Here is a 15,228-nt window from a genome sequence, read left to right as displayed (position 1 = left end):
TTTCAGTAAACTTCATCCAAATGCCTGGTGGAAGAGCTCCCTTTTGCAGGCCTGTGGAATTGATCTGGCTCCGGTAGGGCCCTGATCTCCTCTGGGAGCTCATTCTACCAGGTGGGAGCCAGGACAAAGAAGGCTCTGGTCCTGGCTGAGGTCATAGAAGCTTCCTTGGGGCCGAGGATCACTAGCCAGTTGGAGGTGGCGGAGCATGAAGCTCTTTGAGTGGCATAGGCAGAGAGGTAGTCCCTCAGGTACATTGGGCCCAGACCACATATGGCCTTAAAGGTGATCCAGAATTTGACTGGTAGTCAGTGCAATCGTTAAAGAATGGGCTGGATGTGGGACGTCCACGGTGTTGCTGTGGGGACCCTAGCAGCTGCATTCTGGATCAGCTGTAGTTTCCGGATCAAGGCTAAGGTGCTGAAAAAAATGGGGGAAAGCCCCATGTGTTCCTCCCCCTCCTAGGTTTAAAAAAAAAAACACTGGAAATTTGGGGGAATACTGAAAATTTTTGGATGGAGTACTAAAATATAGTCTCTTTTAGAGACTAGAATAAGTGAAGTGCTTTTAAAGATAAGGGGAACATGCTGTAGACATATACAGCTCTTAAATCCTAGGTGCATTTCAGCCCCGAGGGCACTTAAATTTCAAGAAGGGGAGAATACAAGAACCAGCTTGGTGTAGTGGTTAAGAGCGGCAGCCTCTGAAAAGCCGGGTTTGATTCCCCTCTTCCTCCACATGCAATCCAACTGGGTGACCTTAGGCCAGTCACAGTTCTCTCAGAGACTTCTCAACCACACCTACCTCAGTGTCTCTTGCAGAGAGAGGTAGGGTAGGTGACTGTGAGCCTCTTTGAGACTCCTTTGGATAGTAAAAAGAATACAAAAAATATATCTTCTTTTCTTCATTGCTTAAAAGTTGCCTTCTGCTGTCCTGTTGGCCTTCTCATCTTTCCCTCAAACCACTGTGATACATTTTCCAGATTGTATGAAAAGTATCTTATTGTCCTACTTTTCAGGAGGAAGAAAAAAATCTGAAATAAGAGGGTCAGAAAATGCACCAAAAGCCTCCAAAGAAAACTGAAAGTTTCATTGACAGCTCTCTCTAATCAGATAGCAAATAATTAATACTACAATACCACAATGTACAGTGACTTGCAGTTTTCTCTCAATTATTAGATATATATTTGCAAGTTTATGTGGAAGATATATGGGCAAATCAAGGCATTTGTAACTTTTAATCCATCAAGCAAATATTGCGATTTTATATGTTAAAGTTTCAAATTATGCATTGTACATTGATAAAGAAGTAAAACTAGTTTGAGAAGAAGAGTCAGATTCCAATTTATTTATTTATTCATTCATATTCAAAATATTTGAATATTCATATTCAAAATGTCTGTTCTCTGGGGCGGTGGAAACAGGAAAAAGTCCCTCCCCCTCCAATGGCTTCAACATCTCTGGAAACTTTTCATCTCTAAACACACACTACATATATAGAAGTCCTTCCCTCCTTGTTATTCATTCACGTCCATTTCCCTTTTCCTCATCATTCAACTGTCTTTGTTTGAGATAAAAAGCCTGGGAAGGTGTCTTATGCAAAACCACTAACAGGAGTAGAAGAAGCAGAAGAGTACAAAGGTTGACTTATACAATTCTCATTCATTTCAGATGAGTACAATCTTTCTGGTGAACTGCACGCTTACTACCTTCCACTCAATGGACAGGTTTCATGCATATCACGGTCCTGCAGCATCAGGGGTGCATCTAGTTCAGCATCTTATTTCAGCAGCAGTTTCAAGTATTTAAAAGGGTGCCATATAGAGGATGGAGCAGAGTTGTTCTCTCTTGTGCCAGAAGGATGGACCAGAACCAATGGGATGAAATTAATTCAAAAGAAATTGCATCTAAACATCCAGAAGCCGTTCCAGACAGTTAGAGCGGTTTCTCAGTGGAACAGGCTTCCTCGGGAGGTGGTGGGTTCTCCATCTGGAAATCTGTAAACAGAGGCTAGATAGCCATCTGACAGAGAGGCTGATTCTGTGAAGGCTCAAGGGGGTGGCAGGTGGGCACGAAGCTCCTCTATCTCAGGGGAAAATCGATGCCTACAGTAAACACAGGAACACAGAGAGTTCAGCAAGCTTTCCTGTTTCATAAGGCATGCATTCCTGAGCTTCCCCAAGTCTCATCAGTATACAGCACAATATACAGCACAACAATATACATTCCCATCAGTTGAAAACAAGACTAGCAATGTGTGATGCTGAACTTTTGGCCCCTACTCCCTCTTTGTCCACATACATCAAGTATATCAATTAGCATTTCCTCTGTATAACGTGCAGCCATACAGCGCCGCCCAGTGTCAATTCCACTGGTACTTGGGGTATTGGGTTTAACAGGTGACGCTTCACAGAGGCTCCCCTGAAGAGCTATATTGGATGAGAATCTTTCCAGAGTTGCTTCACCAGCCTAACCATCCGAGGAACTGTTTGGGGCAGGACACGTGTGCGCCAATTTGGGTGACTCCCAGCTATGAGAAGCAGGAAAGTGATCAGCATCCCCAGGCCAGACCCTCCAAGCGGACCCAGAGAGCCTCGGCGCTGGTCCATAAGGGAGTCAGTGTACTTTGCTTGGGGGGACCAAATACCTCCAGGGGAGGCGATTAGTGAGAGCTTTGGGGCCGGAGGGCTCTTGCAAGGGTAATGAGGGCTGCTTGCGAATATTCATGTCGCAATCAGGGAGCCCGGAAGGCACCCCTTAAAAGACTTATGAGCCTCAGAACATCATGCTCTCCTTAAATCATACCACCACAGAAACGGAATCAAGCGTGGCCCCGCCCCGCCCCGCGGCCATGGCACCGGAACACGAAGGCGGTGGCCAAAGCGCGAAAAAGGCTCTCAAACGGCTTAGTCAGCCGCTGCCTCTTCCACGCGTTCGCCATGGCTTCCGGCACGGGACAACGCCCATGCGCGATTCCCCGCCCCCGGGGGAGGGACTTCTGCTCGAAAAAAAGAGAGCAACGCACAGCCTGCATTTCCGGTAACAATGGAACCCGGATGCGGGGCGGCGGCCCTCTGTGGAGGCGGAGGGGCGGAAGGAGAGACAGGGAACCGCGGGCGCGCTCGTTCTTTCGAGAGAAGCGGTTTGTGGTCCCTTAACGATTGTCACTTTTCTGGTTGAAAGCTTCGCCTACGTCGCGTTGGAAGTGAGGCGCCGGTCCAAGTTGAGACCGGAAGTGTCTGTGAGGACTGCGAGTCCTTCCCCCTGTCTCTATGGTGCTCGGCTTTGCCGCGGCTCCGCCGGGTCCTCTTAGGGCAACTTCCGGGGGAGGGGTCGTCCAAGCGCCCGGCAGAGCGGCCGGGCCTGTGTCGGTGGGGGCAGCTGGGCCGCAACCCCAGAATAGCAGGTAAGGGAGGGGCGAAGGCCAGGAGGCTTGTGGGCCCTGAACGGCCACCACCTTCGCGCAAGCCCCCTGCGCCAGAAGAGGGACTTGTTGCATCCGTGGGTCAAGGAACACGCGGGCACTGGAGGCCTTCCGCTCTTTATCGGTGGCAGCACACGATACAAGCGAGGACCGAGACTACACTGGAAAAAACCCCACAGCATATGCAGGCATAGGACGACAGATGCGGCTGCGGGTGATTGGACACGCGACGGTTTAAACCAGGGGTAGTCAAACTGCGGCCCTTCAGATATCCATGGACTACAATTCCCATGAGCCCCTGCCATCATGTAGTCCATGGACATCTGGAGGGCCGCAGTTTGACTACTCCTGGTTTAAACTGATTGGATCCAGTGACACTGCGACTAACCGATATGAAGCTACTGGCTCTCGCCGGGAAGCCAGCTAGCCACAGGCTTCGCCTCTTGATCCTGCTGATGAATAAGGGGGTAAAATAATATATATTTTAATTATTGTTCTGTAAAGAGAAGCTTAGTGTACCAGACTGTTTCGTAAAAGAAGGCCCAGAAAACTTATTCCAAGGCTGATATGTTCTATTCTCAAAGCCAGAGACAATTGTTTATATCATGCCATTGTTTATGTTACCAGAATGTGTGATGCTGAACTTCCATGAACTTGCATTTGAGAAAGAGTGAGAGAAAATTGAGAAAGAATAGGAAATTGCATTTTGTAACCTTTTTTTCCAGTGTCTTGGCATAATGGCAATGGGATGGTCCTGTGAGACATGCAAGGGGGTGGAGACCCCAAATTGTTGGTTTGACCTGAAAAGCATCATCTTTCCCTACCTTCAATGGAATATTATAAAGTCTCATGCAATCCTTTGTTCTACATACAGGCTTTTCTGGGACAACCCCCTGTGTCATTTTGTTCTTCTGCTGTTGAATAAAATTACAAAAGGTTTTCCAGTCTAGTGGTCACTCTGTTTGGGTACTGCGCACTAGACAAACGATTCCAAAATGCCCAGCTGCTGATGGATAGAGAAAAACAACAAAAAGATTGGATATATTGAAACTCCAAAGCACTGGTGAGATTGATTATGGTTAGATCAGGACTGTTTGCTGATAGTCACTAGTAGTTTGGGTAGCATTTTAAAGGATCTGAAAAACTTAGGAGCGCTACCAGACACTGGAATCCTGTCCATTATAAAATATATTTTCCACTGTGGACTTGAAGGGGGAAGGGAGCTGTAGTCTCTTGGCTCATCATTTGTAGTAAATGATGCTTTTGAAGCTCTGTCCCCAGGAAAAGGAATATTTTGCCAGAGCAATAGCCAACTTGGTGTAGTGATTAGGAGTGCCAGTTTATAATCTGGTGAGTCAGGTTTGATTCCCTGCTTCTTCTCCACATGCACCTGGCTGGGTGATGTTGGGCTTGCTACAGCACTGATAAAGCTGTTCTGACCAAGCAGTAATATCAAGGCTCTCTTAGCCTCACCTGTTGTGGGGAGAGGAAAGGGAAGGTGACTATAAGCCGCTTTGAGACTCCTGGTAGAGAAAAGCAGCATATAAGAATTAATCTTCTTCTTCAGTATAGTCCCCCTAAACAAAGTTATACCGTTCTAAGCCCATAAACTGTGTTTTAACACTGTGAGAGTCTTGTTGGCCTCTAAGGTGCTAGACTCAAATCTAACCTACTGTAGATCACTACAGCTCCCCTCCAAAACTGTGTTTAATATGATACTGTTAGTCACAAAAGTCCTCTTCTAGGGAAAACAGAACTCTTGCATAGGGCATAAGTATAAGAACACAATCAGATACAGCATAGATGGGATTTTCTTACCTAATATCTAAACCCCTATTCAGTTAAGGTTCAAGCAGGGTACTGGGGAAAATAAAAATGAAATAATGACTTGTTGAAAACCTGCACTGCAAAATTAAGTTTTAAATCAGTGATGGATATTAATAAGCAGCTAGTCAGGAAGCAAGAAGTTAAGGGTAAAATGGTAAATGCAGAGATTTCATTGGTAAAGATTCTGTTTGTTCCCTGTTAAAGAGATAATTTGTTTGGACAAATGTTTGAAGCATTTCTCTTCCAGATTTGCAGAGGCAAATGAACAAAAACACAATATACTAATTAGTTGGTATTCCATATCCCACGAATAAAGCTGAGAACTGCTGGCTATTGCTGTATTGCCTAGCCAGTTTAATAAGACAATGCTAGCCATTTAAGGCAGTGGTCCCCAACCTGCGGGCCGCGACCCGGTGCCGGGCCGCGAAGGCCATGGGGCTGGGCCGCGGCTCCCTCTCCCCGCCCCCGCCCCCGCAGTAAAAAACTTCCCAGGCCACAAGCTTGCGGCCCGGGAAGCTTCTTACTGCAGGAGGACGGGGAGAGGGAATCAGGGCCGGGCTGCGCATGCGCGGCCCGTGCGGGCACAGCCCGCGGGCGTGGCCCGATGTGAGGCCGTGGCCCACGCGGGCGTGGCCGGATGCCCTGCCGGTCCCCAGCCTCAGAAAGGTTGGGGACCACTGATTTAAGGGATAGTCCATGGACTCTGCTTTTATCCATTCACAGTACAGACTGAAGCCATGTGTTAATATGTTCTTAGCTGTGTAATAATATGGTTGTATATAATTTTGTTAAAGAGACTGAACACCAGGGGAAAAAAGTGAAGCAGAAATCTTACAGCTTTTAGAACTTTCCAGCAATTCTATAGTGGTATGTACCTTATGTAGCACTGCTTTTCCCTACCAGCATCATGTCCCGAAAACAGCAAGATCTGCTAGCACTGGGTCGACTAGAATACCTGCAAGCTCTAGTTACTGAATTCCAAGTTACAGAAAGTTCTGGTGAGCATATTTTTTTCTCTGTATCTATAGATGCCTTGCCCGGTTCAGTTGCTTCTTCATCTCAAGGACAGTTTTTATTATATTGCAGAAGCCAAGGAGCAAGTGCTGGCTAATTTAGCTAATTTTGCTTATGATCCAAAGAACTATGAATATCTCCGGCAGCTCAAGGTTTTGGACTTGTTTCTGGATATGCTGACAGAAGATAATGACACCCTTGTGGAATTTGCACTTGGTAAACCTTTGATTTTATTTATTATTATATTTATATATTTCTTTTATTTGATTTCTTTTATTTGATTTCTATATACCACCCTCCTCTGAGGCTCAGGGTAGTTTACATCAAAATAGCTAAAATACAGCTAACCCAGTAGTTATAAACAATAACAATTCAGTGATAACAAATAGAACAATATAATAGAACTGTAGAATACTGATGGCCCCGTGGGTTGGACAAATTGGCAGTGGTTTTCATGGGAGGAAGGCTCGGGAGCCAATGGAAGGTGATTGGTTCAGGTCAACCTCAACCAAATACCTGATGGAGGAGCTCCCTTTTGCAGACCCTGCAGAATTGTTCGAGTTCCGTACACTACAAAGCTTTCCTCAGAAGCTACTGGGGTTTAGGAGAAAACAGGATACCAGCCTCCATACTTAGAAGTAGACATCTACATCAGTTCAGAGGCAAGACAATGAGTCTTTCATACCAACCAAACTGACACATGTAGGATAGCTTGTTCTTTTTTTTTCTTTTCTTTGCTATGTGCCTTGATGCTGGTATACATGTTTTCAAAGAGAAAAGAAAATGAAATTGCATTTTCAGTAGAAATTGTTGAATGTATGCTACTGAAATTGCAACATTTGGAGACCCAGTCAACTTTGCAAGACTGACACATACTGAGTTCCCAGCCTATGACTCCTTGTTTGATGTTCCTTTTACCCTACTGCCCAATTTCCATCAATCTCTGTAATTTGTAAGTGGTATATAGATTCGTGTAAATCTGTGGAATTAGTACAATTCATACTGATTGCAGGATTTGAATTTTCTGGTTCACAAGATATTTATTATGGTCAAGGTTAACACGTAACATTCTTATGGATGCTTACTTTGGGGTCAGTGAGAATTCTTTCCTTATTAGCATGCTTAGAATTGCAGCAAGGATTCTGCAAATAGGAAGCAGCAAAATGTGTGAGAGACTTAACACAGCATACCAGTTTGTGTCGGACAATGGTGAGATCCTCAGCATAGCTCATCTCAGTTCCTTCAAATTTTGGATTAATCAGCTTAATTCCTTGTAGGAAGGGCTGGATAAAAGTGTGACCAAAAAGAAAATAAGGAGAGGAGTTTAACAGCCACTTCCATATTTAAAATGCACATATAACAAGCACACTGAAACGACATAAAGAAAGAACTGAAGGACCAGCTTGCGTTGAAACCTGAGAGAAAAACTAGTTAACAGGAGGCAGATCAAGTATGTTAACAGGCTTCTAATCTTCTACACTTTAGGTGGCCTTTGTAACCTATGCTTGGACAAAATCAATAAGGACTACCTCTTGGAGGCTGATGGGGTAGCAGCTGTAATTAACTGCCTGTCGTGCTCAAATGAGGAGACTGTGATGTCTGCCGTGACTGCTCTGATGTACCTGACCACCCCCCAGTCTCGCCAGCAGATTACTGCCCTCCCTGTGGTGGAGTGCATGCTGCGCTTCTCTCTCTCAGCCAACCGGAGGCTAGCCAACCTGGCAACTATCTTCCTTAAGGACTATTGCAGTCCTCTGCAAGTGGAGGAAGCCCAGAACCTGACCAAGCACACTGCTTTGGGGATCCCCCTGCCAAAGAATTAATGTACCAATGAAGCTCTTCTTCACTGCCGCTGTACCGGAAGAAATCAGTCCAGAAATTCTGGCCTTGCAAAGAACTGCTAGGCATGGATGTAAGTATCTCAGTCTAATCCTCTGCCATTTCAGGGGCTTCTGCAAAATTCACATGCTTTCCAGCTATGTTTTGCACTTAATTCAATTGTCCTTTGGAAGTAGAAAAAGCTGTCAAACAGAAGAGCTGTTTTTTTATGCCCTGCTTTTCACTATCTGAAGAAGTTCCAAAGTGGTTTACAAACTGCTGTCCCTTTCTCCCCCACAACAGACATCCCATGAGGTAGGTAGGGCTAAGAAAGCTCTAAGATAATAACTCTGAGAATTGTGACTGGCCCAAGATCACCCAGCTGGCTGGCTGTGAAAGTGTGAGGAATCAAACCCAGTTCTCCAGATTACAGGCTGCCGTTCTTTAACCACTACCCCGCACTGGCTCTCAGAACGGCCTTAATAGCTGTTTGACAGTTTGGTGGTTTACTCACAAATGATGATGATCCGATTTAATAATTTTTAATAAGGAAGAATGAAATGCTATTCTATTGTGACATCATTTGACTGGGTAAGCTAAGCTTCCAGTGGAGCTTAGTCATCAGCAACCATTCCAAGTCCCTTGCACTGCCTGTTGGAAATGCACACCCTGATTCTTTAGGCATCACCTGCAGTATTTGCTCTCCAGTATCGCCCTCCAGTGTGGTGTAGTGGTTAGGAGCGGCCACATGCAGCTGTTCTTACAGAGCAGTTCTCTAAGAGCTCTCAGGCCCTCTTAGCTTGTCTGTTGTGGGGAGAGGAAGGGAAGGCGATTGTAAGCTGCTTTGAGACTCCTGGTATATAATGATAACAAGAGAGCAAGATGCATTCCCAACTTGGATCAGGAACCACCCCCAAGAAGAACCAGAGCATTGCATGGTCAGTCATTCTGCCACCCAAGCAATGGCAAAGCCCTTCAATGCAAAAGCCACACCTTGCTGATCTTCAGACCGCTGACCACAACCTTCTTATGAAACAGCAGATCAGCCCACGGAACTGTCTTATCTCTGCTCAGAAGGAATCATTCCACAAATCTGGGTCCCAGATGCTTTTTCAATCCAGTTGTACTATTAGGGGAGGAGAGAATAGAAGTAAAGGAAAATAAGTATTTTAAGTTCTAATAATTGCCTTTTTACCATGGACTGCCCTACTGAGCATGATATTTAATCAGCAGAATCAGGCTACAGTTGTGGTAGAGCTCACCTGAGACAATTTGTAAACTTGCACCAGCAGATACATTACCGCTCTTGCAAATCACAGAATCTCAACTCTATGTACAGGTCCTGGTGGCTTCCTGCAGAATCTTTTTAGTGAAAGCAATTCTTCACTTGTACACAGGTGTGGAGCCTATGAAATGTATGCAGGAAATTGCCTTCCCCCTCAAGACCTCTGCAAAGCTGATGCTGAAGGTTGTGGAACCCATCAGGACAAAAAGGCGAGAACGTCTTGCAGCTGAGCAGAATAATTCCTACTGCAGTCTTGTGCCAACATTGCTGCTCCAAGAGGAACATGGTGGCAGTTTTACCCAGCTCTACAGACTTGGTGTTTTTTTGTTCACATAAATCCCAGGAAATTCCTGAGGATAAACAGAAGGTGGGAAAGACCTGTTCTGCTAATGCTTCACACAGAGTTCACACAGTCTTCCTCCTGTTATCTTTTTTTCTGGAAAAAATGGGCTTCAAAAAGGTCTTCAAATTCTCTCTCCCCAAAAAGTGGTAAGTGGTCCCACTTTTATGATGAAGCATGATTATATAAAGACATGCAGTTCACTTGTGATCTGCATAGAAATGTGAAGTCCTATTGTCTTTGAAAATTTCTTGGTCATTTGGCTCTATTGCTTAACATTTCTAATAACTAAGTATAGTTGAAGATTCAGATGGGTAACTATGTTGGCCTGATGCAGCAGAATAAAGTTTGTGTCCAGTGGCACCTTTAAGCCACAACAGACACCCTGTGAGGTGGGTGAGGCTGAGAAAGCCCTGATATTACTGCTCAGTCAGAACAGCTTTATCAGTGCTGTGGCGAGCCCAAGGTCACCCAGCTGACTTGCCAGATTAGAGGTTGGGGCTCCTAACCACTACACCAATATGGAAAGGGCCAACCTCTGGGATGTTGTACAAATAAAACTGGTCCTGAAAAGAGACTTTTATTGTAGCACTAATCCAGAAATGTTCTACATTTCAAATGGGTCTTATTTGGCAATTGAAAGAGCACCAGGAATGGGATCCAAGCTGAGAAAGTGGGTACTCGTATATACTGTCTACCGTACCCTAAAATCACACCCATGAAACTAGGACTTCTTTCTGCACTGAATGTTTAAGTTTCAGCTTTATATATATTTATATTTCAATTTATATACCACCCCTCTCCAGAAACAGACTGGTAACCAGTGCAGATGTCAAAGCAGTGGCTGAATATGGGCCCTCCATGGTGTCCTAGTGAGGACCCTGGCAACAGCATTTGGTACCAGCTGTAACTTCCAGATCGAAGGGCAGGCCCGCGTAGAGTGAGTTACAGAAGTCTAGTCTGGAAGTGACCATTGCATGGATCACTGTGTTCAAGTGATCCGAGGACAGGTAGGGCACTAGTAGCCTGGCTTGGCGATTGATCTGTTTGAAAAACAATCAATCAGAAGAATCTTACCAACCTCCTAATCCGTAAGGCCTCATTAGGCACCAGCCAGCTGCACTGGGAGGAAGAGGCCAGCAGGGGTGTTTTGTTGTTGATCACAGTCCAGATTCAGCAAGTTATTTTTTGCCCTAACCAACCTGCAATTACCAGAGTGAATCATAAGCAGTAATTCAGACATGTTCCTATTTTGTTTCATTCAGTTTATATACTGCCCCTCACTGTGACCTCTCAAGGTGATGTACCAGTAAAAAAGAACTTACATCAAACTATTTTAACAGTAAGAACATATAACATAATAGTCATAACAGTCAACATCAAATATAACTTGGGAGCATTGAAAAGTCCATGAGCATGGGACAATGGAGTGGTATAGTTGTCTGACAGGGATGGGTCCAGGCTGCAGGAGGGCATCCAGTTCTTGGCCGTCAGACAAAAGCCTGGTGGGAGAGCTCTGTGGAACTGCTTAATGCAGTGGTTCTCAGCCTTTTCTTCGCCATGATCCCAACTTCAGCTCCGAAGCCCAGCGGGGATCCAGTCGGAGGAGCTGCCAGCTAGTGCTGTGGAGGCACTGCCACCGGCCCTCCCAACTGCGGCCATGGGCGACCCCCATCAGGAGGTGACTGAAAGGCCCTACTCAGGAGAGGGGGCTGCTGCCGCCGCCACCGCATCCACATTGCTCGCTGTCCCACTCTGGGCTGGACTTGGGTGCACGTCTTGCTCCCTTGGCTCACCGTTTCTCTCCTTTCTTCTTTTAACCACTAGGGGTGGGTTCCATGGGGGCCCTGCTGCAGAGCATGTGGAGCTTGCCGGACGGAGTTGGGCAGGATAGGGGAACTTTGGACCCATGTGGGGAGGGGGTTGCTTTCTTGCCAGCTCTGAAAGAGCTGAGCGAAAAGTTTCAGTGCATTCCTTGGCAGGCGCCAGTGCAACCCTCTGGGCAGCTGCAGAAGGAGCCAGTGGGGTGCTGGAAACGTGTGCACGCGCGCACAACAATCAAGGTGGCATGGAGGCAACTGTTGCCATGGTTCTGCCACCTCCACCGGCTGCTGCTGCACGCCGCAACTACATGCTTCCACCTGCTGCCGCCTACCACTGTGGCGGTGGGCATCCTGGAGACCCCAGTGAAGGGGCCAGGCAACCCCAAATGGGGTCCCATCCCCAAGGCTTTCATCTCATCGGGAAGATCGTTCTACCAGGTGGGGCCACGGTTGAAATGCCCTGGCAAGTATGCAGGGCACGGATCACGTATGGCCATGAAGGTGAGTACCAGCACCTTAAACCTGCTCCGGTACTTAATTGGTAGCCAGTGCAGCTGCTAAACGATTGGGGGTAATGTGGTCTCTCCACAGTATTTGAGTGAGCGTGGGCAGATGCATTTTGGGCCTACTAATTTTCAAAGCAGGGATTTTAAGACTACATAGAGCAAGTTACAGTAATCTAGCCTAGAGGTGACTCACTCGTATCGATCACTGGTGAGATGTTCTGAGACCAGGTAGGGTGCCAGTAGCCTGGCTTGGTGGAGGTGGAAAAAGACCTGCTGAGCTAGTTTCCTGACCTGAGCTTCCAGAGTTAAGGAAGTGTCTGGGATTCACACCGGAATTCCTGGCTGATTGTGTGGTTTTGAGTTGTGCACTGTTCAGGTTTGAGAGGTGCACTTCCTGGTCAGACCTTTTCCCACCTCTCCAAAGTACGTGCATCTTCGAAGGGTTGCTTTTCATGTGACCATGAAACCATTCTGCTACAACTTCCAGGCATCTGGCCAAGGAATGGGGTGTCAGGCTGATCATCCAACAGGAGAGAGCTACGTGGATATTTCCTGTTTCCATTAATGGAATCTGAGCAACCTCGGTTACAGAAAAATAATTCCCCCCCCCCCGTGATTTTGCTCACTTAAAAAAAAACCCTGCATTGTGGCTGTAATTTTAAGCATTTAGAATAATTGTAAAGATCCCTGAAATCGCAATTCAGATTATAAAATTAGCATGGAAATGCAAAGCAGGCTCTCCTGTATTAATCTTGGTTGGCAAAATACTGACCTTACTATTTCGAAGGCTTCAATATGCAGGGAAATCATCGGGACAGCTCTCCCCAGAAATGTTAATTCTAGAGGGATAAGTCTGCCCCCGAATAAATGTTAAGCTTCGAGGCAGCTGCTTCTCACGCACGTCTTGACAGCTTGCTTTAAGGCACTTATCTGGGCGATCTCTCCGGCCTTTCCCAGCCACGGAACGCTGCGTGTCCCGCTCTTGCGCGAGGAGAGACGGCCAGCGACGCTCTCACTCCCGGCTCCTGCCGCAGGCACACAGGCCCTTCACGCCGCCTCCGTAGGAAGTGAGGAAGCCTCCGGCGGCACCGGTCAGGCAGCGCAAGCACGTGGGCCGCCAAGACCGTCTTTAGGGGCGATGAAGGGGTGGGCGGGGCCCGAGATCGTGACGTTCCGCAAAATCCCCCCGCCCGGGAGGAAGTGGTGGGCACCTTCATCGGATTGCCGGGAGCAGCAGCAGCAGCAGCAAAACTTGTGCCTCCGTCTACGAGATACTTGCATCTACGTGTAGGAGGCAAGCTTTTTGCTAGACTCCAGTCTGGCCATTCTCAACGGAGGCGGCGGGGGGGGGGGGGCATTTGAAAGGGGTCCAAAGGATTGGGGGGGGGCTGTAATTGAACTGATAAAATATTCCTAAAAGGGCCATGGACTAAGAAAGGTTGAGAATAGATGATATAGTCTATATCGAGAGCGGCCAAATTGGTTGTCCCTGAAGTACAATTACCAGCAAGCCTTCATGAGTTTGGCACCACAGTAGAAGAAATCAGAAGCAACTGCACACTCATGACTCATTTATCGACTCCATGCGTACATTGAAGCCAGTCCTCAGTACTGGTTTCTTCTAAATCTGTGCACTACGGACTGTTTGCATGGTGAGGTGGATAATTCATACCTCCTTCAATTTTAGGCCTTGAAAAAAGAAATCCCAATCATGCAACTATTGTCAAAATAACATCCAATTGATTGTTTCACTAGAACAGGCTTTCACATCCAGGTATTCATGAAATACTGGGGTTTCTGGAAGGCACTAGGGCGCCTTCCAGAATGGGTGAGATGCCCATGTGTCAACTTGCCCCACCACAAAAAAAAGGTTAGTGATGGGCCTGGAGGGGATGGGTGTGCACACATGCCTCCCAACCATATTCTGCATGATCACACCACTTCTGTGGTTTCTCAAAGCCTGAAGAATGTTTCAGGGGTTTCTCAATGTTAAAAAAAATGGATAAAGGATATACTAAAAAAACAATGATTCTCATTCCTTATGTGGAACACCTACATAAGGGGCGAGAATCTTTGTCCCCTGCCCCTTCCCTCCTCCCCTCCAACTCCACTCCCTTTCCCTACCTGTGTACATGGCTCCTGGGTGTGGCAGCTTGCGCAGCCTCAGTGGCCAGGGCCCATATTGAGGTGTGTTTGCTGCCATGGCCCCTGCCTGTCTCCCAAGGCTTTTCCTGGTCTCTGGAGCACAGAGAAGGAAGGCAGCACCAGCCCAGTGAGCCAAGGCCCTGAGACGCTCTTGCCGCCACCAGCCCCACAAGTCTTCCTAGGCTGCTCCTGCTGTTTGGATGGTGGGAGCAGCCTTGGAAGACTAACAGCAGTGGCAGCATCAAAGCAAAGAGTGCCCCTCAGTGATAGGCCTCACTGCTCTGGCGCCACTGTTGCCACTGTGGGCCATCTACTGGCGTGCTAACGGACATCACGTCTGTCCCCATTTCCATTTGAGGGAGCATGCCAGTAGATGTTCCACATCAATAACATTTACTAGAATTGGACTTTTGTGAAATTCAGTTGTATTAACAGTGAAGGTGGAGAAGGGCCCATATAGGTAAATTAGGATTAGAAAATTACAAGGCTGAACACAGAGGATGAGAAAGAGTACACAATACATGTAGTGTATCTGTTCTCTATGTGGACCTAAGATCAGGTGTACATTGTGGTAAAGAAACATTGGCTACTTAGCCCACATAACCCGGATATCACTGTAAGTACTCACAAGTAACTGTGTTATTTGCATACACTGCTCTGTAATGTATCACATGATATGTTCTGTGACCCGTTTCAGGCAGATATGCCATTCTGTTAAATAACCACCAATCCTTTGGAACATGACAGGCACCTTCAAGTGATTTCGCTTCATGGCCCTGAAAGCATACAGAAAACCAGCCACATGGCACTTCCTCCTATACCCCCATCTCTAAACTAGTAGAATTCTGCAATGTAAATTGCATGTGAGCTATATGGCCCCAGATTACTCCCAAACGTCAAATAAAGACTGTATTTACCTGCAAACCAAAATGTCTGCATTGTCACATCAACCAGTTAGTAAGCATGCCAGTGCAGGAGGTAAACTACAATACAGGAGACATTTTAAATTCAAGTCATCTTGCACAATATCTGGTTTCCAGCAGAGCATTT

General features: G+C 46.6%; 1 protein-coding gene and 1 long non-coding RNA gene across 7 annotated transcripts; one reads left to right on the top strand and one right to left on the bottom strand.

The window, feature by feature from the left end:
• Positions 1 to 1,329: 1,329 nt before the first annotated feature.
• Positions 1,330 to 2,976, bottom strand: LOC143832841 (uncharacterized). The gene is made up of 2 exons (XR_013229421.1): positions 2,802 to 2,976; positions 1,330 to 2,101 (listed from the first exon to the last, which is right to left on the bottom strand). It is a non-coding gene; the product is annotated as an uncharacterized LOC143832841 (long non-coding RNA).
• Positions 2,977 to 3,014: 38 nt separating this feature from the next.
• Positions 3,015 to 9,932, top strand: ARMC7 (armadillo repeat containing 7). 6 transcript variants are annotated; one of them, XR_013229418.1, is made up of 6 exons: positions 3,015 to 3,138; positions 4,295 to 4,483; positions 6,151 to 6,245; positions 6,334 to 6,477; positions 7,747 to 8,173; positions 9,477 to 9,932. XR_013229418.1 is itself a non-coding variant. In XM_077327859.1 (4 exons), exons 1-4 carry the CDS (start codon positions 3,269 to 3,271, stop codon positions 8,082 to 8,084), a joined length of 711 nt encoding a protein of 236 aa, XP_077183974.1. In that variant the 5' UTR covers positions 3,159 to 3,268; the 3' UTR covers positions 8,085 to 9,932. The 6 variants fall into 6 exon arrangements, 1 of the variants encoding a protein (XP_077183974.1); XR_013229417.1 differs by lacking the exon at positions 3,015 to 3,138 and adding an exon at positions 3,265 to 3,402; XR_013229419.1 differs by lacking the exon at positions 3,015 to 3,138 and adding an exon at positions 3,413 to 3,887.
• The last annotated feature ends 5,296 nt before the right edge of the window (positions 9,933 to 15,228 follow it).

This window comes from Paroedura picta, chromosome 3 (genome assembly GCF_049243985.1).
Source record: "Paroedura picta isolate Pp20150507F chromosome 3, Ppicta_v3.0, whole genome shotgun sequence".
NCBI classification, from domain to species: domain Eukaryota; kingdom Metazoa; phylum Chordata; class Lepidosauria; order Squamata; family Gekkonidae; genus Paroedura; species Paroedura picta.
This window is presented reverse-complemented; position numbering and strand designations above follow the sequence as displayed.